Here is a 26,074-nt window from a genome sequence, read left to right as displayed (position 1 = left end):
AACATTCAGAATTGAAGGCTTGTGGCTTATTCACATTTATAAACGTATGCAGAATATGTGCACTGAGTTGCTTTCTGTTGTAGTTTGGTGGATAAGAATTTCATGACCAAGTAACACAATTTCATCTCTTGTGGCTTTTTTTTTTAGGCTTTGAAAAATGAATCGCCGTGGTGATTCAGGACAGGAAGGTATCCTTCCAAAAGTTAGTGGATCGAGTCTCTTTGATTCGTTTGTTTCTAATCCGGAGAAAAAAGTTGGTAGATTTCGCAGAAGCACTGTCGGAATGCTGGCCTTACAGGAGACCATAAAAGAAAAACAGGTATTCCTTTAATTAGCAATCAGTGTTTACAGAATCATAGAATGATACAGTTCAGAAGGACGCCGCTCAGCCATGGTGCCTGTGCTGGATCTTTGGCAGAGTTATCCAATTAATCCCCGTCCCTTGCTCTTTCTCCATAACCCTGTATTTTTTTTCTTTCATTATTTATCCAATTTGCTTTAAATGTTGCTATTGAATCTGCTTTCACCATCCTTTCTGGCTGTGCATTCCAGCTGACAACAAATCACTGTTTTTTAAAAAATCCTCATGTCTCTCTAGTTCCTTTGCTAATCACCTTAAATTTGTGTCCCCTTATTACCAACCTTTCTGCAACCAGAAACAGTTCCCTCTTATTTATCAAATCAAAACCATTCATGATTTAAACATCGCTATCAAATCTCCTCTTAGCCTTCGGTGCTCTAAGGACAACAACACCAGCTTCTCCAGTCTTTCCACATAACTGAAGTCTTTTTATCCCTGGTGCCATTCTGGTAGATCTCTTCTGCATCCTCACCAAAGCCTTGGCATCGTTCCTAAAATGTGGTGCCCAGAATTGAGCATCGTATTCTAGCTGAGGTATGGTATGCCATATTGTATGTTGATTGAATCACATCCTTTGCGATTTTGGTACATTTCCCCATTGAGATGTGGTGCTTGCAGTGCAACTTGTGTAAAGTGGATGGCTCTCTGAATCCTGGAGAAGTCTGCTAATATAGCAAAGCCATTTTCCCACTCCTTTTCTCTGCTTAGAGAAAAGAGAGTGAATTTTCCTCTCCTGACAAATAGGGCCACTGTGACCACATGGACGTAGCGATGGACAGCGAACTGCAAAATGTTAGCAAAGTTTTTTTTATTCGTTCATGGGATGTGGGCGTCGCTGGCTAGACCAACATTTATTGCCTATCCCTAATTGCCCTTAAGAAGGTGGTAGTAAGCTGCCTTCTTGATCCGCTGCAGTCGTTGGGGTGTAGGTACACCAATAGTACTGTTAGGAAGGAGATCTGGGATTTTGACCTAGCGATAGTGAAGGAATGGTGATATCGTTCCAAGTCAGGATGATATGTGGCTTGGAGTGGAACTTGGAAGTGGAGGCCTGCCATCTGACCCGAACCCGACTGGACCCGACAACGTGTCGGGTTTGGGTCGGGTCGGGCCCATCCTCAGGGTACGGCTTTTGGGCTCGGGTAGGGTCATGCCGAGTTCAAGTTGAGTCGGGTCAGGTCAGGCCGGACACACACGGTAAGTGCTCTGCTGGTAAGTATTGAAATTAAAAAAACTTACCTGAGCTGGGAGTCCGGGACGAAACTGAGTCTGCGCAGTGAGTGAGTGACATCACTATGATGTCATTGCGCATGCACTGCAGCTTCTTGCAGGTCGGTGTCAGGAAGGTAGATAAAGGGATAGTCGGGTCGCGCTCAGGGCGGGGTCGGGTCGGGCTCGGGGCAAAGTCGGAGGGACTCAGTTCGGGTCGGGTTCTTTTTTCCCGACCTGAGCAGGCCTCTACTTGGCGGAGGTGGTGCTCCCATGCATCTGCTGCCATTGTCCTTCTAGGTGGTAGAGATCATGGGTTTTGAAGGTGCTGTCGAAGGAGTCTTGCTGAGTTGCTGCAGTGCATCTTGTAGATGGTTCACACTGCTGCCACTGTGCATTGGTGATAAAGGTCGTGATGGTTGAAAATGGTGGATGGGGTGCAATCTAGAGGCCTGCTTTGTCCTGGATGGTGCCAAGCTTCTTGAGCGTTGTTGGAACTGCATCCATCCAGGCAAGTGGAGAGTATTCCATCACACTGCTGACTTGTGCCTTGTGGATGGTGGATAGGCATTGGAGAGTCACGAGGTGAGTTACTCATCACAGAATTCCCAGCCTCTGATCTGCTTTGTAGCCACAGTACTGATGTGGCAGCTCCATGTCAGTTTTCAGTTAATGGTAACCCCCAGGATGTTGATAGTTGGGTATTCAGCGATGGTAATTTCATTGAATACCAAGGGGAGATGGTTAGATTCTCCCTTTTAGGGAATGGTCATTGCCTGGAACTTGTGTGGTGCAAATTTTACTTGCCAGTCACCAGCCCAAGCCTGGATGTTGTCAATGTTTTGCTGCTCTGGAAGGATCGGCAGGATAGAAATTGAGGGCTGTGATCACCTTGATGGCCACTGGCAAAGCAGTCCTCACCCTGCTGTGCGGTTGCAATTTGGGGTTGAGAAGGTGAGATGTTTCTGTGACCACCTCCTCGGGGAAGCGTAGCAGCCGAATGCACTGCTCCTGCCTCCACCAGAAACCAGCCAGTCTGATTGGCACACTGTGGACCATCTTAAACATTCACTCTCTCCCCCACCACCACTGGTGCTCAATGGCAGCATTGTGGACTATCGACAAGATCTACTGCAGCAACTTGTAGAAACATAGAGTTATACAGCACAGAAACAGGCCCTTTGGCCCATTGTGGCTGGCTTTTGAGCACCTAACTATTCTAATCCCATTTTCCAGCAATTGGCCCGTAGCTTTGTATGATGGCGTTTCAAGTGCTCATCTAAATACTTCTTAAATGTTATGAGGATTCCTGCCTCTACCACCTCTTCAGGCAGTACGTTCCAGATTCCAACCACCCTCTGGGTGAAATTATTTTTCCTCAAATCCCCTCCAAACCTTCTGCCCCTTGCCTTAAATCTATGCCCCCTGTTTATTTACCCCTCCGTGAAGGGAAAATGTTTATTTCTATCTAACCTATCGGTGCCCCTCATAATTTTGTATATCTCAATCAACCTTATCTGCTCTAAGGAAAACAACCCTAGCCTTTTCAGTCTCTCTTCATAGATGAAATGCTCCAGCCCAGGCAACATCCTGGTGAATCTCCTCTGCACCCTCTCCAGTGCAATCATATTCTTCCTATAATTCTGGTGCCCAGAACTGTACACAGTACTCCAGCTGTGGCCTAACTGGCGTTTTATACCGCTCCATCATAACCTCCCGGCTCTAATATTCTGTGCCTCGGCTAATAAAGGCAAGCACACCTTATCTATCTGTGCTGCTGCCTTCAGTGATCTTTTGGGCAAGTACACCAAGGTCCCTCTGACCTTTTGTAATTCCTAGGGTCCTACCATCCATTGTATATTCCCTTGCCTTGTTAGTCCTTCCAAAATACATCAATTCACACTTCTCAGGATTAAATTCCATATGCCACTGCTCTGCCCATCTTACCAGCCTATCGATATTGTCCTGTAATCTAAGGCTTTCCTCCTCACTATTTACGACACCACCAAATTTTGTGTCATTTGCAAACTTACTTATCATACCTCCTATATTCACATCTAAATCGTTAATGTACACTACAAACTGCAAGGGTCCCGGCATGGATCCCTATGATACACCACTGGTCACAGACATCCACTCGCAGAAACAACCCTTGACCATCACCCTCTGCCTCCTGCCACAAAGCCAATTTTGGATCCAATTTGCCAAATTGCCCTGGATCCCATGGGCTCTTACCTACTTAACTAATCTCCCATGCGGGACCTTATCAAAAGCCTTACTGAAGTCCGTGTAGACTACATCAACTGCTTTACCCTCATCTACACATCTAGTCATCTCCTCAAAAAATTCAATCAAGTTAGTTAGACACGATCTCCCCTGACAAAGCCTTGCTGACTATCCCTGATTATTCCCTGGCTGTCCAAGTGGAGATTAATCTTGTCCCTCAGAATTTTTTCCAGTAGTTTCCCAACTACTGATGTGAGACTCACTGGCCTGTAATTACCTAGTCTATCCCTGCTACCCTTCTTGAATAATGGTACCACATTCGCTATCCTCCAGTCTCAGGCAACTCTCCCGTGGCCAGAGACGATCAGGAAATTTGTGTTAGAGCACCTGCTATCGTCTCCCTTGCCTCATAGCAGTCTGGGATATATCTCATCTGGGCATGGGGATTTATCCACTTTGAAGCCTGCTAAAACATCTCATACTTGCTCCCTTTCAATGTTAATATGTTGAAGTATATACTACTGATCTCTACACCTACATCGTCGTTCTCCACTGTGAAAACATGAAAAGTAATCATTTAAAACCCTCTGGCTCCACACACACATTGCCACTTTGGTCCTTAATGGGCCCTACTCGTTCCCTGGTTATCCTCTTGCACTTAATATACTTATCAAACGCCTTAGGATTTTCCTTTATCTTGCCCGCCAATGTTTTTTCATGTCCCCTCTTCGCTCTCATTACTTTTTATAGTCCCCCCCTACACTTCCTATACTCCTCTAATGCCTCCGCTGTTTTCTGCGCTCCGTATCTGCCATAAGCCTCCTTTTTTTTTTTCCTGATCCATTTCCCTTGACATCCAGGGTTCCCTGGACTTGATAGTCCTACCCTTCACCTTAATGGGTACATGTTGGCTCTGAACCCTCACTATTTCCTCTTTGAATGACTCCCACTGGCCTGATGTAGACTTTCCGACAAGTGGCTGCTCCCGGCCTTCCCCCAATTCAGTACCTTTATTTCTGGCCCGTCTTTGTCCTTTTCCATAACTACCTTAAATCTTAGAGTTATGGTCACTATCCCTGAAATGCACCCGCTTGTCCAGCTTCATTCCCTGGGATTAGGTCCAGTACTTGGGGTGGCACAGTGGCGTAGTGGTTAGCACCGCAGCCTCACAGCTCCAGCGACCCGGATTCAATTCTGGGTACTGCCTGTGCGGAGTTTGCAAGTTCTCCCTGTGACCGCGTGGATTTTTGCCGGGTGCTCCAGTTTCCTCCCACAGCCAAAGACTTGCAGGTTGATGGGTAAATTGGCCATTATAAATCGCGCCTAGTATAGGTAGGTGGTCGGGTAATTTAGAGAAGGTGGGGATGTGGTAGGAATATGGGATTAGTGTAGGATTAGTATAAATGGGTGGTTGATGGTCGGCACAGACTCGGTGGGCCGAAGGGCCTGTTTCAGTGCTGTATCTCTAAATAAAAATAAATAAATAAAATACTGCCCCTTGTAGGACTTTCTATGCACTGGCTCAAAAATCTCTCCGGTATACATTTTAAGAATTCTTCCCCCTTTAAGCCTTTTGCACTAAGACTATCCCACCTCCCTACACTAGGGGCAATTTACAACGGCCAATTTACCTATCACCTGCAAGTCTTTTGAATGTGGGGGAAACCGGAGCACCCAGCGAAAACCCACGCAGACACAGGGAGAACTTGCAAACTCCGCACAGGCAGTACCCAGAATTGAATCCGGGTCCCTAAAGCTGTGAGGCTGCGGTGCTAACCAATGCGCCATTGTGCCGTTGGTACCTATGTGTATCACAACCTTTGACTGCTCACCCTCCCCCTTCAGAATGTCATGCAGCCGCTCCGTGACATCCTTTATTCTAGCACCAGGGAGGCAACATACCATCTTGGAGTCTCGTCTGTGGCCACAGAAACGCCTATCTGCACCCCTTACGATAGAATCCCCTATCACTATAGCTCTTCCAGCCCTTTTCCTCCCCTGCTGTGGTGCCACGAACTTGGCTGTTACTGCTTTCTCCTTGGAGGTTATCCCCCCCTAACTGTGTCCAAAGCGGTATATCTGTTTGAGAGGGGGATGACCACAGGGGACTCCAGCACTACCTGCCTGCGCCTAGTACTCCGCCTGATGGTCACCCATCCCTTTTCTACCTGTGCAGTCATTACCTGCGGTGTGACCACCTCACTAAACGTGCTATCCATGATGTTCTTAACATCGCAGATGCTCCACAGTGAATCCACCCGCAGCTCCAGCTCCATAATGCTGGTAGCCAGAAGCTGCAGTTGGATACACTAACAGCACACATGATCGTCAGGGACACTGGAAGCGTTCCTGATTTCCCACATTGTGCAGGAGGAGCATATCATGGGGCTTTGCTCTCCTGTCATGACTTACCCTGAGATTAATTAGTTACTCCCTTAATTAAAAAATACTGATTACACTAGGGGCCTTGTTCTACCCACTACAATCTAAAATCCTTAATAAGTTACACTGAATTAAAAAAATGCTTTAGTAGTACTCACCTCACTAGAGGTTTTTTTTCAACAAAAAAATCTTTCCCTTTTTTAAGCTATTTAAATGCACTAACAGCTACTAGTCCACCCAATCAATCACCTTGCAGGTTTCCCGTGATGTCTCCAAGTTTTTTTTTGAGTCTCAGCGGGCGCCGAGAGAGAGAGCAGGTCCGCCAGCCACCGCTGCTCCTGTCTTCAGGTAAGTGAGGGCCTCAAGTCCCGTGCTGTCTTTTACAGCTCCCGCTCCAGATCAGCTTCCGCCCAGGTCTGCCAGCCGCTGCTGCTCCTGTCTTTGGGTAAGTGAGGGCCTCGAGCCCCGCTCTCTCTTTTACAGCTCCCACTCTGGATCAGCTTCTGCCTAGGTCCGCCAGCCACCGCCGCTGCTGTCTTCAGGTAAGTGAGGGTCTCGAGTCCCGTGCTGTCTTTTACAGCTCCCGCTCGAGATCAGCTTCCGCCCAGGTGCGCCAGCCGCCGCCGCTCCTGTCTTCAGGTAAGTCCAGTAAAAGAGAGACTGCAGGAAGTCAGTGAGACAGGGCAGTGGCAGGACTCTGATCCCTGCAGTTTCCCAGAATGGGTCGTGGATCAGGCCCTGATCCAACCAGCACCCCCAGAGGAGACTGAATTAGCACTGCAGGCAGATGACCAGGTCTGTCTGTCTGAGACTTTCTTTGGAAAGTTAGGAGACCCAGGGAATGAATTGAATAACTTTTCCCTCTCTGAGGCACAGCGAGCTGACCCAGTGTTGCGGCTGGCACACCTGGGCGGAAGCTAATCTGAACCAGTGTTGCGAGAGTTAGCACAGGCTGCCCAGTCTGAAAGTGAAGCAGAGGGAGTCCCTGATTCCTACTATTTAAAGAATGAGTACTGATGAGGAAATGGAGTTATCCTCACAGACCTGAGAGCAAAGAGTGGACAGTAATTCACCAGTTAGTGGTGCCGCAGAGGTACCAGAGAGAAATATTAAGAATGGCCCACGAAACTGCAGTGGCTGTACATGCTGGTATATGAAAGACCAAAGCCTGCATAAGATTGCAGTTTGACTGGCCAAAACTCCACAAAGATGTGGTGGAGAACTGCAGGATTTACCACATGTGCCAGGTTGAGGGGAAACCCCAACCTACAGCCGGAGGATATCGGTGAGATTTTAAATGATTACTTTGCATCTGTTCACTATGGAGAAGGACGATATAGGTGCAGAGATCAGGGAGGGGATTGTGATATACTTGAACATATTAGTATTGAAAGGGAGGAAGTATTAGCTGTTTTAGCAGCCTTAAAAGTGGATAAATCCCCTGGCCCAGATGAGATGGATCCCAGGCTGTTATGTGAGGCAAGGGAGGAGATAGCAGGGGCTCTGACACAAATTTTCAAATCCTCTCTGACCACAGGAGAGGTACCAGAGGATTGGAGGACAGCGAATGTGGTACCATTATTCAAGAAGGGTAGCAATTTAAGGGTAATTACAGGTCAGTGAGCCGAACATCAGTGGTTGGGATACGATTAGAAAAAGTTCTGAGGGACAGGATTAATCTCCATTTGGAGAGGCAGGGATTAATCAGGGATAGTCAGCATGGCTTTGTCGGGGAGATTGTGTCTAACTAACATGAATGAATTTTTCGAGGAGGTAAGTAGATGTGTAGATGAGGGTAAAGCAGTTGATGTAGTCTACATGGACTTCAGTAAGGCTTTTGATAACCAATCTCCCAAGTGGGACCTTAAGAAGGTAAGAGACCATGGGATCCAGGGTAATTTGGCAAATTGGATCCAAGATTGGCTTAGTGCAGGAGGCAGAGGGTGATGGTCAAGGGTATCTTGTGACCAATGGTGTACCACAGGGATCGGTGTTGGGACACTTGCTGTTTGTAGTGTATATTAATGATTTAGACGTGAATATAGGAGTGTGATCAGTAAGTTCGCAGATGACACGAAAATTGGTGGTGTCTTAAATAGTGAGGAGGAAAGCCTTAGATTACAGGACGATATAGATGGGCTGGTAAGGTAGGTGTGAGGTGATGCATTTTGGGAGGACTAACAAGGCAAGGGAATATATAATGGATGGTAGGACCCCAGGAAGTACAGAAGGTCAGCGGGACCTTAGTGTACTTGTCCATAGATCACTGAATGCAGCAGCACAGGTAGAAAAGGTGGTTAGGAAGACTTATAGGATACTTGCTTTTATTACAATCTGTAACACAATCTGTAATCTCATGGCCCGGCATATCCCCCACTCTACCATTGCCATCAAGCCAGGAGACCATCCCTGGTTCAATGCAGAGTGCAGGAGGGCATGCCAAGAGCAGCACCAGGCATACCTCAAAATGAGGTGTCAACCTGGTGAAGCTACAACACAGGACGACTTGCATGCCAAACTGCGGAAGCAGCATGCAATAGACAGAGATAAGCGATCCCATAACCAACGGATCTTATCTAAGCTCTGCAGTCCTGCCACATCCAGCCGTGAATGGTGGTGGACAATTAAACAACTAAGTGGAGGAGTTGGCTCCACTAGTGTCCCCATCGTCAATGATGGGGGAGCCCAGCACATCGGTGCGAAAGATAAGGCTGAAGCATTTGCAACAATCTTCAGCCAGAAGTGCCGAGTTGATGATCCATCTCGGCCTCTGCCTGAAGTCCCCAGCATCACAGATGCCAGACTTCAGCCAATTTGATTCACTCCGCGTGATATCAAGAAATGACTGAAGGCACTGGATACTGCAAAAGCTATGGGTCCTGACAGTATTCCGGCAATAGTACTGAAGACCTGTGCTCCAGAGCTTGCCGCACCCCTACCCAAGCTGTTTCAGTACAGCTACAACCCCGGCATCTACCCGGCAATGTGGAAAATTGCCCAGGTATGTCCTGTACACAAAAAGCAGGACAAGTCCAACTTGGCCAATTACCGCCCCATCAGTCTACTCTCAATCATCAGCAAAGTGATGGAGTGTGATGGAATACTCTCCACTTGCCTGGATGGGTGCAACTCCAACAACACTCAAGAAGCTCGACACCCTCCAGGACTAAGCAGCCCGCTTGATTGGCATACCATCCACAAACATTCACTCCCTCCACCACCGATGCACAGTTGCAGCATCTACAAGATGCATTGCAGCAACGCATCAAGGCTCCTTAGACAACACCTTCCAAACCCGCAAACTCTACCACCTTGAAGGACAAGAGCAGCAGTTGCATGGGAACATCACCACCTGCAAGTTCCCGTCCAAGTCACACACCATTCTGACTTGGAATTATATTGCCGTTCCTTCACTGTCACTGGGTCAAAATCCTGGAACTCCCTTCCTAACAGCACAGTGGGTGTACCTACCTCACATGGACTGCTTCGTTTCAAGAAGGCAGCTCACCACCACCTTCTCAAGGGCAATTAGGGATGGGTAATAAATGCTATCATAGCCAGTGACGCCCACATCCCATAAATGAATAAAGAAAAAAATTAGCTGAGGCATCGAATATAAGAGCAGAGAGGTTATGATGGAGCTGTATAAAATGCTAGTTAGGCCACAGCTGGAGTACTGTGTACAGGTTTGGGCGCCACACGATAGGAAGGTTGTGATTGCACTGGAGAGGGTTCAGAGAAGATTCACCAGGACGTTGCCTGGGCTGGAGCTTTTCAGCTATGAAGAGAGACTGAAAAGATTAGGGTTGTTTTCCTTAGAGCAGAGAAGGCTGAGGGGGGACCTGATTGAGGTATACAAAATTATGAGGGACATAGATAGATTAGATAAGAAGAAACTTTTTCCCTTAGTGGAGGGGTCAATAACCAGGGGGTGCAGATGTAAGCTAAGGGCAGGAGATTTAGAGGGGATTTGAGGAAATATTTTTTCACCCAGAGGGTGGTTGGAAACTGGAATGCACTGCCTGAAGGGGTGGTGGAGGCAGGAACCATCACAACATTTGAGGTTTTTGGATGAGCACATGAAACGCCATAGCATACAAGGCTACGGGTCAAATGCTGGAAAATGGGATTGGTATAGGTGGGTGCTTGATGGCTGGCATGGACATGATGGGCCGAAGGGCCTGTTTCTGTGCTGTATGACTCTATGACTTTACAGTGAAACCTGCACACCTCAGTCCTGTACAGGTGTTTGGAGGACCCTTTAGCAGAGGGCTGGTGAATTATAAGGGACCTCCGCCGAGAACAAAAGGGGACAGGCAGGCAAAAGGCTGGCAAATGTTTGGAAAGAGAAAGGAAAAGGTGACCAAGAAGGCAGGTTAAAGGAAGTCCGGGGGGAATCCCGGATGAAAATCCATTCTGTCTGGTCAGCCAACCCTGAAAAATGTGAAAAGTTAGACCCCACATCCTCCTATGTAAATGCAGACACTAGAAGCACTGCACCAGAGTTTCTAACAGCATGTACAGGAACCTGCAGAGACAAAGAAATATCTCTACGGGGCACAGAATCCATGAGGGTGATGCCTCACGTAGTTGAAGTGCCACAGGGTAGTGCAGTAGAGTCTGTACAAATACCTACAGGCAGGAATGTCCCAGATAACAAAGAAATCAGCAAAAAATCCTCCCCCGCTGTCAGAAAAAGAAAACCACCCATCCCTCTCATGCCAAAAGCCTTTGCATGACTCAGCAAAGCACTGAAGGAGAGTTCAGGATTGACCTGCCCATGACTGACTACTGGGAAAGAAAATTAGCTCAGCAGCAACACAGACCCTAAGCAGTCATGGAAATGCCAAATGGAAGAGAAATTTCCTCAAAAAAGAACCACATGTTTATTGGGATGCCAAAAAAGGCGCGATTTTAATAAGTTTGTGAATGAATGAGAGAAATGCATGGGTTTTTTCTGTGTCTTATATTTTCTCTCGAGCCTTTTAATGAAATGCGCTTTTCTCAAATCGCATTTCATTTCGCTGAGTGTGGAGGTGTTATGCCAGGCCCCACCTGCCAAGAATGAGGTACATCAATTTTGTCATGAACAATAATTTTTAACAGTTGTTGGAGCAAGGAAGTGACTTGTTAAATGGATCAGCCGTGACTGGAAAAAAACATTTAGATACTAACAGACATCGAAGGTGAGGAAGCGCATTCCAGGGCCTGCTAAGGAGGGTACAATCCACAAGGGCCAGAACTGGTTAGACCAGCTGGTCACATGACTACCTGGTTGTGCCAGGGTTTTCCTTTGAACTGGCCACAGAGAGTTTGAACTCAGAAAGTCTGTTTGCTCGTGAACTGAATTAGAGTTTAAGTTTAATAAATTTCAACTTTTCTTCTTTAAACCTAAGAAAGCCTGTTTGTGCTGGTTTCTTTGCCTTATATTTGGAAAGCGGTGAGCCAGGATTCACCAAAGGGGAGCTAAAAACATGGTGTGTTTAAAATTAAACCCTGTTACAGTTAGACCAGGTGAAGGCTGAGAGGAACCCCAAGACACCTTTCTCACTGGGTGATAACAAGCACCTACCTCTCTTAAAAAGGTTTTGATTATCTGTCTTGATATATCCTTATGTGGCATGGTGCCAAATTTTGTTTGCTGAGGGCCTTGGGTCATTTCATTATTTTAAAGATGTACATAAATGCAAGTTGTTATTGAGGTCTCTTCTGGGCTGTCCCTGCCACATGTAGCTTCTGCTGCACATTGGTGTTCAAAGTTTCAAGGTGGAACAAGCTGTACACGATCAGATAGTTTTTGTGTGGCAGCTTGCGCATCTGCTGAGTTGAATGAAGAGATACAAGTAATATGCAAGCACTCTGCTTGGGTCTGCTGTCAACCTCTACTTCTCTGATGTTCATGACCCTGCTGGGCCAGTGAAGTCATGAGCTCCTTGCACTGCCTGTTTAAGCGTGATCACATTGGAGAACTCTTGCTCCCATCCTGTTCCTTTCCTTGGCATTATGCGCAGTTTTGTCCTGCAGAAAGAGGGTGAAAATTTTGGTGCGTGTTGAGAAGATTCGTGGAGATGTGCATATTGTGATGAAATCCATGGTTGCAAAGCTTGCTTGTTTTTTTAGAATCGAACTGAGAGGGAAGCTAGACTTGAAACAAAAATAGAACGTAAAAACTGAAAGAAAATGGAAACCAAAACTGAAACAGAATTTGGAAAAACAACTTCAGGTTTCTGGGAAAACTGACATTAGTTAGAACCAGATAAAAGTAGACAGAGTCCTCCACAGATCCGGCAGACCAGGCAAATGAGGTAGATCAGGCAGGAATGGAGTGCTGGCAAGCAGATAACAGTGAAGACTGAATGCAGAAGCTGTTTCTGTTACTTAAAGTAGCTGACTAACTCAGCCATACAGTATGCAGGTTGTCACTGAAGGACCCTGATAAAGGGAAGACTGGTAAATCCACGTCATCAGGACTGTTGTGAGCAGAGCTGAGGAAGGTCTGTTGAAGTGCGCCTTGTGGTGAAGACTGCACCTCTGGAGTTTGGATTGAGAAGGGACTGCTGAAATATTCGAAATCATGAGGGGTCTGGACAGAGTAATTAGAGAGAAACTGTTTCCACTTGTGAAAGAATCGAGAATGAGAGGGCACAGATTTAAAGTAATTGGTAAAAGAAGCAAAAGTGATATGAGGAAAAACTTTTTCATGACTGGTGGAGGCAGATTCAATTGAAGCATTCAAAAGGGAATTAGACTGTTATATGAAAAAGGAGAATGTGCAGGGCCAAGGGGAGAAGGCAGGGGAGTGGCACTAGGTGAATTGCTCATTCGGAGAGCAGGTGCAGACATTATAGGCCAAATGGCCTCCTTCTGTGCCTTAACAATTCTGTGATTCTGTCGGAAGAAGAACGGTGGCTAGATCCTTGAAGAAAGTTGATAAACTACTTGAGGAACTTCAGAGCTGTGAAGAACTGTGTGACTGTAATATGATGTTATATATGCTGGGTTGACTGCCCGTTGAAACCATGAGAACCATCTCTGTTGAATCTGATAGTTAAGGTGTAATTTGTAATGAACATATTGATCATGATCTGTTCCTTCATGTTTAATTTATGTTTGTTTTGGTTTGACTGTTGAAGTAAAGGTTATAAAAGTGAAATCTCGTCTGGTTTGGTTTCTTAAATTGGGGTCATTCAGTGGATTTGATTCTTTTGGTTTGTCTCCATGGGGTTTATAACAATATAGTGAATGTAGGGAGAGATGTAGAAGAATCATGGTGGAATTAAAATGTAGAGCTGATAAAGGTAAAGGGAAGTGTATGAAATGAAATGAAGAAGGAATGTTGGGAGTTGTTGGTGGCTTGTATAAGTGAGAAGAGAAGAGATTGGAGCTACTTTGTGGTGTTCGGAAAGGAAATTAATTGGTGATTGTGTTTGGTATAAATAAAAGACGTGTTTAGTGTGGCGTTATGATTGTATGTAGAAGGATGCGATAGAAGGGAGGACGTAGTAACGAGTGGTGAAGGGAGGTGGTGATAGAATTGTTGATGAAAGTGAAGAGATGAGTAGCTATACACAAACTTTCTGCTCTTGTGAGGGCATTAAACTGCTTTCGACATTGAACCCAGGTCCTTGGGATGATATTGGTGGCTGGCCCTATTAGCATCCTCTGACCAAGGCAGGCTAACAGTTTTCTGGGGTGCTCCTGTGGGTGTTGGGGAAGAGTGATTCCCTCTGGCCTTCACTTCCTGCATTAGGATTTCCAGGGAGGCATTGGGAAACTGGGAGTGGGGCGAGGGGTGGATATGAGGGGCGCAACCTTTGACTCATCCTTGCAGCCAATATTTTAAACAGTTGTTCACTGAAACATGCAAGTGGGGATGCTATCTCACTTTTAAGAGGTACATCCCCACTTTAAGTATAGTTGGGAAATATGTCTGAAATTGCCAGGACACGTTGGCAGGTTGCTTGATTCTGTAGGTGGTTGGGAAGGCAGCTTCTGCTGAATTTTAATGAAGCCCAGGTGTCTCTTCCGTCATTCAGGGAGCTCTGGCTTTGGTTGTCCTATCTTTCCCCCTTGTGGGATTGTACCCTGACTGTACTCAAGTCATCTGCTTTTTAAAAGTAACTCATTGTTGATTTCTTGTTTTGCCTGCCAATCTTTGATTCCAATTTACCCAGAACATGTCCATTCTAGATTGCTCCATGTTCTTTTCCATATGTTACGACCAAGGCGCTGTTTTTCTAGTTCCACTTCTCCACAGGTCATAACGTATATTTAAATATTTACCCAGTTACCGATGCGTCAATCATAGACTCTATTTTTATCCCAGAATGAAATAGATCAACCAGGTTTCTTTAAGAAACAATAAAATTATCAGTTTATCATAAAACAAGACTTAAAAGGAAGCATTATTAAGGGCTAGACGGCTGGGAACAGACGAAGCCCTTGAGGGATATAAAGAAAGTAGGAAGGAACTTGAACAAGGAGTCAGGAGGGCTAAAAGGGGTCATGAAAGGTCATTGGCAAACAGGATTAAGGAGAATCCCAAGGCTTTTTATACAGATATCAAGAGCAAGAGGGTTGGCCCACTCAAGGACAGAGGAGGGAATCTATGAGTGGAGCCAGAGGAAATGGGCGAGGTACTAAATGAAGACTTTGCATCAGTATTCACCAAAGAGAAGGACTTGTTGGATGATGAGTCTAAGGAAGGGAGTGTAGATAGTCTGGGTCATGTCGTTATCAAAAAGGAGGTGGTGTTGGGCGTCTTGAAAAACATTAAGGTAGATAAGTCCCCAGGGCCTGATGGGATCTACCCCAGAATACTGAGGGAGGCAAGGGAAGAAATTGCTGGGGCCTTGACAGAAATCTTTGTATCCTCATTGGCTGCAGGTGAGGTCCCAGAGGACTGGAGAATAGCCAATGTTGTTCCTTTGTTTAAGAAGGGTAGCAAGGATAATCCAGGAAATTATAGGCCGGTGAGCCTTACGTCAGTGGTAGGGAAATTATTAGAGAGGATTGTTCGGGACAGGATTTACTCCCATTTGGAAACAAACGAACCTATTAGCGAGAGGCAGCATGGTTTTGTGAAGGGGAGGTCGTGTCTCACTAACTTGATTGAGGTTTTTGAGGAGACGAAGATGATTGATGAAGGAAGGGCACTGGATGTTGTCTACATGGACTTCAGTCAAGCCTTTGACAAGGTCCCTCATGGCAGACTGGTACAAAAGGTGAAGTCACACAGGATCAGAGGTGAGCTGGCAAGATGGATACAGAACTGGCTCGGTGATAGAAGACAGAGGGTAGCAGTGCAAGGGTGCTTTTCTGAATGGAGGGCTGTGACTAGCGGTGTTCCGCAGGGATCAATGCTGGGACCTTTGCTGTTTGTAGTATATATATGTCGTCATTGTCGACAGGAATAGTGCCGGAAGACTGGAGAATAGCAAATGTTGTCCCCTTGTTCAAGAAGGGGAGTAGAGACAGCCCTGGTAATTATAGACCTGTGAGCCTTACTTCGGTTGTGGGTAAAATGTTGGAAAAGGTTATAAGAGACAGGATTTATAATCATCTTGAAAAGAATAAGTTCATTCGCGATAGTCAGCACGGTTTTGTGACGGGTAGGTCGTGCCTCACAAACCTTATTGAGTTTTTCGAGAAGGTGACCAAACAGGTGGATGAGGGTAAAGCAGTGGATGTGGTGTATATGGATTTCAGTAAGGCGTTTGATAAGGTTCCCCACGGTAGGCTATTGCAGAAAATACGGAAGTATGGGGTTGAAGGTGATTTAGAGCTTTGGATCAGAAATTGGCTAGCTGAAAGAAGACAGAGGGTGGTGGTTGATGGCAAATGTTCATCCTGGAGTTTAGTTACTAGTGGTGTACCGCAAGGATCTGTTTTGGGGCCACTGCTGTTTGTCATTTTAATAAATGACCTGGAAGAGGGTGTAGAAGGGTGGGTTAGTAAATTTGCGGATGGCACTAAGGTCGGTGGAGTTGTGGATAGTGCCAAAGGATGTTGCAGGGTACAGAGGGACATAGATAGGCTGCAGAGCTGGGCTGAGAGATGGCAAATGGAGTTTAATGCGGAAAAGTGTGAGGTGATTCACTTTGGAAGGAGTAACAGGAATGCAGAGTACTGGGCTAATGGGAAGATTCTTGGTAGTGTAGATGAACAGAGAGATCTTGGTGTCCAGGTGCATAAATCCCTGAAGGTTGCTACCCAGGTTAATAGGGCTGTTAAGAAGGGATATGGTGTGTTTGCTTTTATTAGTAGGGGGATCGGGTTTCGGAGCCACGAGGTCATGCTGCAGCTGTACAAAACTCTGGTGAGACCGCACCTGGAGTATTGCGTGCAGTTCTGGTCACCGCATTATAGGAAGGATGTGGAAGCTATGGAAAGGGTGCAGAGGAGATTTACTAGGATGTTGCCTGGTATGGAGGGAAGGTCTTACGAGGAAAGGCTGAGGGACTTGAGGTTGTTTTCGTTGGAGAGAAGGAGGAGGAGAGGTGACTTAATAGAGACATATAAGATAATCAGAGGGTTAGATAGGGTGGATAGTGAGGGTCTTTTTCCTCGGATGGTGATGGCAAACACGAGGGGACATAGCTTTAAGTTGAGGGGTGATAGATATAGGACAGATGTCAGAGGTAGTTTCTTTACTCAGAGAGTAGTAGGGGCGTGGAACGCCCTGCCTGCAACAGTAGTAGACTCGCCAACTTTAGGGGCATTTAAGTGGTCATTGGATAGACATATGGATGAAAATGGAATAGTGTAGGTCAGATGGTTTCACAGGTCGGCGCAACATCGAGGGCCGAAGGGCCTGTACTGCGCTGTAATGTTCTAATTCTAATATAAATGATTTGGAGGAAAATGTAGCTTGTCTGATTAGTAAGTTTGCAGACGACGCAAAGGTTGGTGGAGTTGCGGATAGTGTTGAGGATTGTCAGAGGATACAGCAGGATATAGATCGGCTGGAGACTTGGGCGGAGAAATGGCAGATGGAGTTTAATCCGGACAAATGTGAGGTAATGCATTTTGGAAGATCTAATACAGGTGGGATGTATACAGTAAATGGCAGAACCGTTAGGAGTATTGACAGGCAGAGAGATCTGGGCGTACAGGTCCACAGGTCACTGAAAGTGGCAACGCAGGTTGATAAGCTAGTCAAGAAGGCATATGGCGTGCTTGCCTTCATCGGTCGGGGCATAGAGTATAAAAATTGGCAAGTCATGCTGCAGCTGTACAGAACCTCAGTTAGGCCACACTTAGAATATTGCGTGCAATTCTGGTTGCCACACTACCAGAAGGATGTGGAGGCTTTGGACAGGGTACAGAAGAGGTTTACCAGGATGTTGCCTGGTCTGGGGGGTATTAGCTATGAGGAGAGGTTGGATAAATTCGGATTGTTTGCACTGGAACAACTGAGGTGGAGGGGCGACATGATAGAGGTTTACAAAGTTATGAGTGGCATGGACAGAGTGGATAGTCAGAAGGTTTTTCCCGGGGTGGAAGAGTCAGTTACTGGGGGACACAGGTTTAAGGTGTGAGGGGCAAAGTTTAGAGGGAATGTGCGAGGCAAGTTCTTTACACAGAGGGTGGTGAGTGCCTGGAACTTGCTGCTGGGGGAGGTGGTGGAAGCAGGTACCATAGAGAAGTTTAAGAGGCATCTTGACAAATACATGAATAGGATGGGAATAGAGGGATACGGACCCCAGCAGTGCAGAAGGTTTTAGTTTAGACAGGCGTCGAGATCAGTGCAGGCTTGGAGGGCCGAACGGCCTGTTCCTGGGCTGTCCTGTTCTTTGTTCTTTGTTCTTAACCAGAAGCGAAGGAAAACATTTACACACAGATTGAAATATGAAAGTTCCCTTTTCACCTGACACACACACACAAGTTAACTGAAAAATGAAGAGATTGTCTCTTTCGCACTTTGTTACAAAAAAAAATACTTTGGCCAAATACTTGCTCATTCTTGAACAAAAAAAAAGCGAAGATGTGGAAAGATGTCAGTTGTCCCTTTCTGGTTTGGGACCCAAATACACATAGACTGCTGTTACTAGGATCTTTCTGGAACCGTTCTTTTTAGGCGACGTTGAAGATCAGTTTCGCAGGCTATCCAGGAGAAGTGCAGCTTCAGTTTCTTGATTTCTTACACTTGATTTTCAGGAAGTTCTCAAAGAGATGGAAGAGGGTGCTGATGGTGACTGCTCTCTTGGCTGGTTTTCTCCAACTGCCTTGAAAACAGTTCACACCCCAACATACATCCAAAGCGAAACCAAAAACAATATCTTCAGAGCCAAGCCTCCTGACCCCTCTTAATCTTGACCTGTTACTTCTCTGTAAACGTCTCCAAGTCAAAACGCCCCTGCTGGGTATTTATTGGAAGACAGGTGACTTCCAGTAAATGTTGTTTTCAAAGAAGACCTGTCTGTGTCCTTTCAATTGAACACAGTGAAAAAAAAATCCATGGTATCCTTTTCAGTTTTCCCAAATGTCCATAATCCTAAAATACATGAATCCTCTTTTTAAAAAAAAATTAATGAAAAATAAAGAAGCACTGTCACAACACCTAGCTAAAGAGAACCTTATGATAGTATGATTACTGTTCGCTAAATGTTTTCCGACTGACACTTGACCCATCTCATTTCCCAGAAGCAGATACAGCAATTTCTCCTTCCTTTTTGGGTTTGAAATATACTGATCAAGAACGTTCCCCTGAACACACTTCAGAAACTCTTTACCCTGTCTGCCCTTTACCCTATTACTTTCCTAGTCTATATTAGGATTATTGAAGTCCCCCATTGTCATTACTCAAGAATTCTTGCACCTCTTTGCAATTTCCCTGCAAATTTGCTCCTTAATATCTTTCTCACTAGTTGGTGTCCTAAAGAATACACCCAGTAATGCAATGGCATCTTTAATTTTTTTCTTAACTTTAATAGATGGTGTCCTCGACCCCTGCAGAACCTTCCCCTTAATCAATACTGCCGCCTCTCCTCCTTTCTTGCCTTCCCTGTTTTTCCTGTACATCTTGGGACGGATTTTTAAAGGCCGCTTGAGGCGGAGCGGGTGTTTTTTTCATTCATTTGTGGGATGTGGGTGCTGCTGGCTGGACCAGCATTTATTGCCTATCCCTAATTGCCCTTTAGAAGGTGATGGAGAGCTGCCTTCTTGAACCGCGACAGTCCTTGGGATATGTATACAGCAACAATGCTGTTAGGAAGGGAGTTCCAGGATTTTGACCCAGTGACAGTGAAGGAACGGCGATTTATTTCCAAGTCAGGATGGTCCGTGGCTAGGAGGGGAACTTGCAGGTGGTGGTGTTCCCATGCATCTGCTACCATTGTCCTTCTAGGTGGTAGAGGTCGTGGGTTTTGAAGGCACTGTCGAAAGAGCTTGCTGAGTTGCTGCAGTGCATCTTCCAGATGGAGATGGTTCACATTGCTGCCACTGTGCATCGGTGGTGAAGGGAGTCAATGTTGATGGTGGTGGATGGGGTGCCAGTCAATTGGGCTGCTTTGTCCTGGATGGTGTCAAACTTCTTGAGCGTTGTTGGAGCTGCACCCGTCCAGGCAAGTGGAGAGTATTCCATTACACTCCTGACTTATGCCTTGTAGATGGTGGACAGGCATTGGAGAGACAGGACTTGAGTTACTTGCCACAGAACTCCTAGCCTCTGACCTGCTCTTGTAGGCATGGCATTTTTTGTGGCTGGTCCAGTTAAGTTTCTGGTCAGTGGTAACATGAGTGGCATGGACAGAGTGGATAGTCAGAAGGTTTTTCCCAGGTTGGAAGAGTCAGTTACTAGGGGACATTGGGTTAAGATGCGAGGGGCAAAGTTTAGAGGGGATGTGCGAGGCAAGTTTTTTTACACAGAGGGTGGTGAGTGCCTGGAACTTGCTGCCGGGGGAGGTGGTGGAAGCAGGTACAATAGCGACGTTTAAGAGGCATCTTGACAAATACATGAACAGGATGGGAATAGAGGGATACGGACTCTGGAAGTGCAGAAGGTTTTAGTTTAGACAGGCATCAAGATCGGCGCAGGCTTGGAGAGCCGAATGGCCTGTTCCTGTGCTGTACTGTTCTTTGTTCTCTTTGCTCTACCTGTGCTGCTGCCTTCAGTGATCTATGGCCAAGTACACCAAGGTCGCTCTGACCCTCTACTTCCTAGGGTCCAACCATCGATTGGATGTTCCCTTGCCTTGTTAGTCCTCCCAACATGCATCACCTCACACTTCTCAGGATTAAATTCCATTTGCCTCCGCTCCGCCCATCTTATCAGCCCATTAATATCGTCCTGTAATCTAAGGCTTTCCTCCTCACTATTTACGACACCACTAATTTTTGTGTCATCTGTGAACTTACTGATCATGCCTCCTATTTTCTTCTTTGGCCTCCTTGTCTCAGTAGACAATGGGTAAGCGCCTAGAGGTGGTGTGTGGCTTGTGGAGCAGCGCCTGGAGTGACTATAAATGTCAATTCTAGAGTGACAGACTCTTCCACAGGCGCTGCAGGTAAAATTGGTTGTCGGGGTTGTTCCACCGTTGGCTCTCTCCTTGCACTTGTGTCTTTTTTCCTGCCAACTGCTAAGTCTCTTCGGCTCGTCACTCTTTAGCCCCGCATTTATGGCTGTCCGCCAGCTCTGGGATCACTGCAACTGACTCCCACGACTTGTGGTCAATGTCACAGGACTTCATGTCGAGTTTGCAGGCATCTTTAAAGCGGAGACATGGACGGCTGGTGGGTCTGATACCAGTGACTAGCTTGCTGTACAATGAGTCCTTGGGGATCCTGCCATCTTCCATGCGGCTCACATGGCCAAGCCATTTCAAGCGCCGCTGGCTCAGTAGGGTGTATATGCTGGGGATGTTGACCACCTCGAGAACTTCTGCGTTGGAGATACGGTCCTGCCACCTGATGCCAAGGATTCTCCAGAGGCAGCGAAGATGGAATGAGTTGAGATGTCACTCTTGGCTGACATACGTTGTCCAGGCCTCGCTGCCGTAGAGCAAGGTACTGAGGACACAGGCTTGAAACACTCGGAATTTTGTGTTCTGCGTCAGTGTGTCATTTTCCCACACCCTCTTGGCCAGTCTGGACATAGCAGCAGACGCCTTTCCCATGCGCTTGTTGATTTCTGTTTTGTTTTTTGTTGATATACCTCCTATATACACGTCTAAATCATTAATGTACACTACAAACAGCAAGGGTCCCAGCACCGATCCCTGTGGTACACCACTGATCACAGGGCTTCCACTCACAAAAACAATCCTCGACCATTACCCTCTGCCTCCTGCCACTAAGCCAGTTTTGGATCCAAATTGCCCTGGATTCCATGGGCTCTTACTTTCTTAACCAATCTCCCATGCGGGACTGTACTGGATAAGGTTGGCTAGGGGCACAGCAAGTTCTGGAGCACAGGTCTTCAGTACTCTTGTTGGAATGTTGTCAGGGCCCATAGCCTTTGCAGTGTCCAGTGCCTTTAGCTGTTTCCTGATATCACAATCACATGGAGTGAATCGGATTGGTTGAAGTCTGGGATCTGTGATGCTTGGGGGCCTCAGGAGGAGGCTAAGATGGATCTGACTGGAGATTGTTGCAAATGCTTTTGCCTTATATTTTGCATTGATGTGATGGGTTCCCCCATCGTTGAGGATGGGGATATTTGTGGATCCTCCTCCTGTTAGTTGTTTAATTGTCTACCACCATTCATGATTGGATATGGCAGGACTGCAGAGCTTAGATCTGATCCATTGGTTGTGGGATTGCTTAGCCCTGTCTTTTACATGCTGTTTCCACACTTTGGCATGCAAGTAGTCCTGTGTTGTAGCTTCACCAGGCTGACACCTCATAATCTAGTGTTGACCCTCAAACTAGGGTGTCAACTGATGTGGCGGACAAAAGACACCTGCACGAAATACTTCGTATAAACACTTTTATTGATACTTAAATCCCTTATCTGCTGTTATTTCAGTTGTTAAACTGCTTGTTACTTGTTCCAATAAATCACAAGACCCACGGCTTGGTCTTAAATACTACCCGTTGCGAGGCAAGGTGATCAGTGTCCCTCTGATGGGTTCTCTTCACTGAAGTGGACTCAGGGTTCCCTTTCCCATTTGATATGTGGGAGGCTTTTAAAGAGAGGTTGATTAGCGTGCAGGAGAGACATGTTCCTGTGAAAATGAGGGGTAGAAATGGCAAGATTAGGGAACCATGGATGACAGGTGAAATTGTGAGACTAGCTAAGAGGAAAAAGGAAGCATGCATAAGGTCTAGGCGGCTGAAGAAAGACGAAGCTTTGAAAGAATATCGGGATTGGAGGCACAATCTGAAACGAGGAATTAAGAGGGCTAAAAGGGGTCATGAAATATCTTTAGCAAACAGGGTTAAGGAAAATCCCAAAGCCTTTTATTCATATATAAGGAGCAAGAGGGTAACTAGAGAAAGGATTGGCCCACTCAAGGACAAAGGAGGAAAGTTATGCGTGGAGTCAGAGAAAATGGGTGAGATTCTAAACGAGTACTTTGCATCGGTATTCACCGAGGAGAGGGACATGACGGATGTTGAGGTTAGGGACAGATGTTTGATTACTCTAGGTCAAGTCGGCATAAGGAGGGAGGAAGTGTTGGGTATTCTAAAAGGCATTAAGGTGGACAAGTCCCCAGGTCCGGATGGAATCTATCCCAGGTTACTGAGGGAAGCGAGAGAGGAAATAGCTGGGGCCTTAACAGATATCTTTGCAACATCCTTAAACACGGGTGAGGTCCCGGAGGACTGGAGAATTGCTAATGTTGTCCCCTTGTTTAAGAAGGGTAGCAGGGATAATCCAGGTAATTATAGACCGGTAAGCCTGACGTCAGTGGTAGGGAAGCTGCTGGAGAAGATACTGAGAGATAGGATCTATTCCCATCTGGAAGAAAATGGGCTTATCAGTGATAGGCAACATGGTTTTGTGCAGGGAAGGTCATGTCTTACCAACGTAATAGAATTCTTTGAGGAAGTCACAAAGTTGATTGATGAGGGAAGGGCTGTAGATGTCATATACATGGACTTCAGTAAGGCGTTTGATAAGGTTCCCCATGGTAGACTGATAGAGAAAGTGAAGGCGCATGGGATCCAAGGTGTACTAGCTAGATGGATAAAGAAATGGCTGGGCAACAGGAGACAGAGAGTACCAGTGGAAGGGAGTTTCTCAAAATGGAGACGTGTGACCAGTGGTGTTCCACAGGGATCCATGCTGGGACCACTGTTGTTTGTGATATACATAAATGATTTGGAGGAAAGTATAGGTGGTCTGATTAGCAAGTTTGCAGACGACACTAAGATTGGTGGAGTAGCAGATAGTGAAGGGGACTGTCAGAGAATACAGCAGAATACAGATAGACTGGAGAGTTGGGCAGAGAAATGGCAGATGGAGTTCAATCAGGGCAAATGCGAGGTGATGCATTTTGGAAGATCCAATTCAAGAGTGAACTATACAGTAAATGGAAAAGTCCTGGGGAAAATTGATGTACAGAGAGATTTGGGTGTTCAGGTCCATTGTTCCCTGAAGGTGGCAACGCAGGTCAATAGAGTGGTCAAGAAGGCATACGGCATGCTTTCCTTCATCGGACGGGGTATTGAGTACAAGAGTTGGCAGGTCATGTTACAGTTGTATAAGACTTTGGTTCGGCCACATTTGGAAGACTGCGTGCAGTTCTGGTCGCCACATTACCAAAAGGATGTGGATGCTTTGGAGAGGGTGCAGAGGAGATTCACCAGGATGTTGCCTGGTATGGAGGGCGCTAGCTATGAAGAGAGGTTGAGTAGATTAGGATTATTTTCATTAGAAAGACGGAGGTTGAGGGGGGACCTGATTGAGGTGTACAAAATCATGAGAGGTATAGACAGAGTGGATAGCAAGAAGCTTTTTCCCAGAGTGGGGAATTCAATTACTCGGGGTCACGAGTTCAAAGTGAGAGGGGAAAAGTTTAGGGGGGATATGCGTGGAAATTTCTTTACGCAGAGGGTGGTGGGTGCATGGAACGCTTTGCCAGCGGAGGTGGTAGACGCGGGCACGATAGCGTCTTTTAAGATGTATCTAGACAGATACATGAATGGGCAGGAAGTAAAGAGATACAGACCCTTAGAAAATAGGTGACAGGTTTAGATTGAGGATCTGGATCGGCGTAGGCTTGGAGGGCCGAAGGGCCTGTTCCTGTGCTGTAATTTTCTTTGTTCTGCGATGATCCTGCAGGTCTTCTTCCTTTGGAGGCTCCTAGCTTTGCCTTTTTATCTAGTTGCTCTCAGCATCGAGAATGGCCTTGTCCTTCTTATCTGTCCTTGTCTAGCAATCCTTCGCGATCACAGCTGTGTCACAGTCTCAGTCGGAGCACATCTTATCTCACACACTGCCTAGCAGGCTGGGTTCGTTAAATTGCAATTGCAGCTGTTTCACAGTCCTTGTCTAAGGATGGCTATTTTCCCCTCCATGCTTTGCAGATGCTTATGTTCGCCATCCGGCTACACTAGTAAAGAAGATTCATCCCTCTGTTCTAAAAACCTTTCTTTAATTAGTTCTAGAGTACCTTTATCTCATGTCTGTAAACCAATTCAAAAGGACTAAAACTTGTAAACTCATTAGGTGAATCCCTAGTGGCAAACAAAAGAAATTCTAGCTTTTTATCCCAATCATAGGGATATTCATGACAGTATGCTCTGATCATTGTTTTGAGGGTCTGATGGTACCTTTTTAAATCTCCCTATGTCTGTGGGTGGTATGCTGAAGACTTTAACTGTGTTATACCCAAATTACCCATAACTTCCTGCAATATTTTAGACATAAAATTGGAACCTTGATCCGACTGAATCTCAATCGGTAATCCATATCTCGTGCAGAACTGGGTTAACTTCTCTACCACTACCTTAGCAGAAATTGTTCTCAAGGGATTGCCCTCTGGGAACCTAATAGCCATACCTATGATGTTGAGTATATATTGGTGTTCCGCTTTTGTTTTTGGTGAAGGTCCTACACAGTCTACCAACACCTTACTAAATAGTTCCCCAATAGCTCGTATGGGAATTAGAGGTGCCGGTATAATGGCAGGTTGTGGTTTTCCCACAATCTTGCACGTATGGCATGTTTTACAAAACTGCCCCATGTCATTGGAAAGACCTGGGCAGTTAAAATGTCGACCTATACGTGATTTGGTCTTCCGGATCCCCACATGTCCCGCTAGAGGAATTTCATGCACTAACCTGGCGGTACCACTATCTGCTGAACAACCATTGAATCTTCGTCCGCAGGTTTGTGAGGAGGTCTCCAGTTCCGCATCAGAACTCCATCTTTAATATAATTGCCTTCCAGAAACTCCTTTTGCCTCAGCTTCTGTTGAGCTATTGTGTCAATTTATTTAACTCTGGATCAGCTTGCTGATCAGAGAAGGCTTATTAAACATTTCCTTTGGATTATCCAAATCCCCAAAGAAAGTTTCAGATATTCAGCTATCTGTCTGTGGTGCCAATGTTACCTCCAACAATGGAACTTTTTCAGCCATTGCTTGGGTAATTACACAAGATGGAAACATTTTTGAAACTTTTTCCTGTAACTGTTCTATCTCTTTAACTTCACTTGGTTTCTCTGTTACTGCTGGAGAAGCTACTGCTTTTGCTCCAGGCAAATCATTCCCCAGGAGTAGGTCGACTCCGTCTACTGGCAAACTATGGACAACTCCTACAGTTACCGTTCCAGACATTAGGTCACACTCACGGTGCACCCAATACAAAGGTATGGCTATATACTCCCCGCCATGACCATTTATGAAAACTTTAGCATTCAGTGCGCTCTCTGGTGGAAATGTTATGCCTTTCCCCAGCAAAAGAATTTGGGTGGCTCCTGTATCCCTAAGTATAACACTAAGTTTA

The 26,074-nt window shown here is 46.0% G+C and overlaps 1 protein-coding gene across 1 annotated transcript in view; it reads left to right on the top strand.

Annotated features, from left to right (window-relative positions):
* The first annotated feature begins 271 nt into the window (after nt 1–271).
* The window catches only part of LOC137367180 (dynein axonemal heavy chain 8-like), a 2,531,605-nt gene continuing 2,505,802 nt past the window's right edge, over nt 272–26,074 (top strand). Inside the window, exon 1 of the mRNA XM_068028616.1 lies at nt 272–319. Within this exon, the coding sequence (XP_067884717.1) occupies nt 284–319 (36 nt within the window). The 5' untranslated portion in view covers nt 272–283. The remainder of the gene's footprint in view (nt 320–26,074) is intronic.

The sequence above is a fragment of the Heterodontus francisci genome, chromosome 3 (genome assembly GCF_036365525.1).
Source record: "Heterodontus francisci isolate sHetFra1 chromosome 3, sHetFra1.hap1, whole genome shotgun sequence".
NCBI lineage: Eukaryota > Metazoa > Chordata > Chondrichthyes > Heterodontiformes > Heterodontidae > Heterodontus > Heterodontus francisci.
The sequence above is the reverse complement of the archived record's forward strand: the minus strand, read 5'-3'. Positions and strand labels throughout refer to the sequence as shown.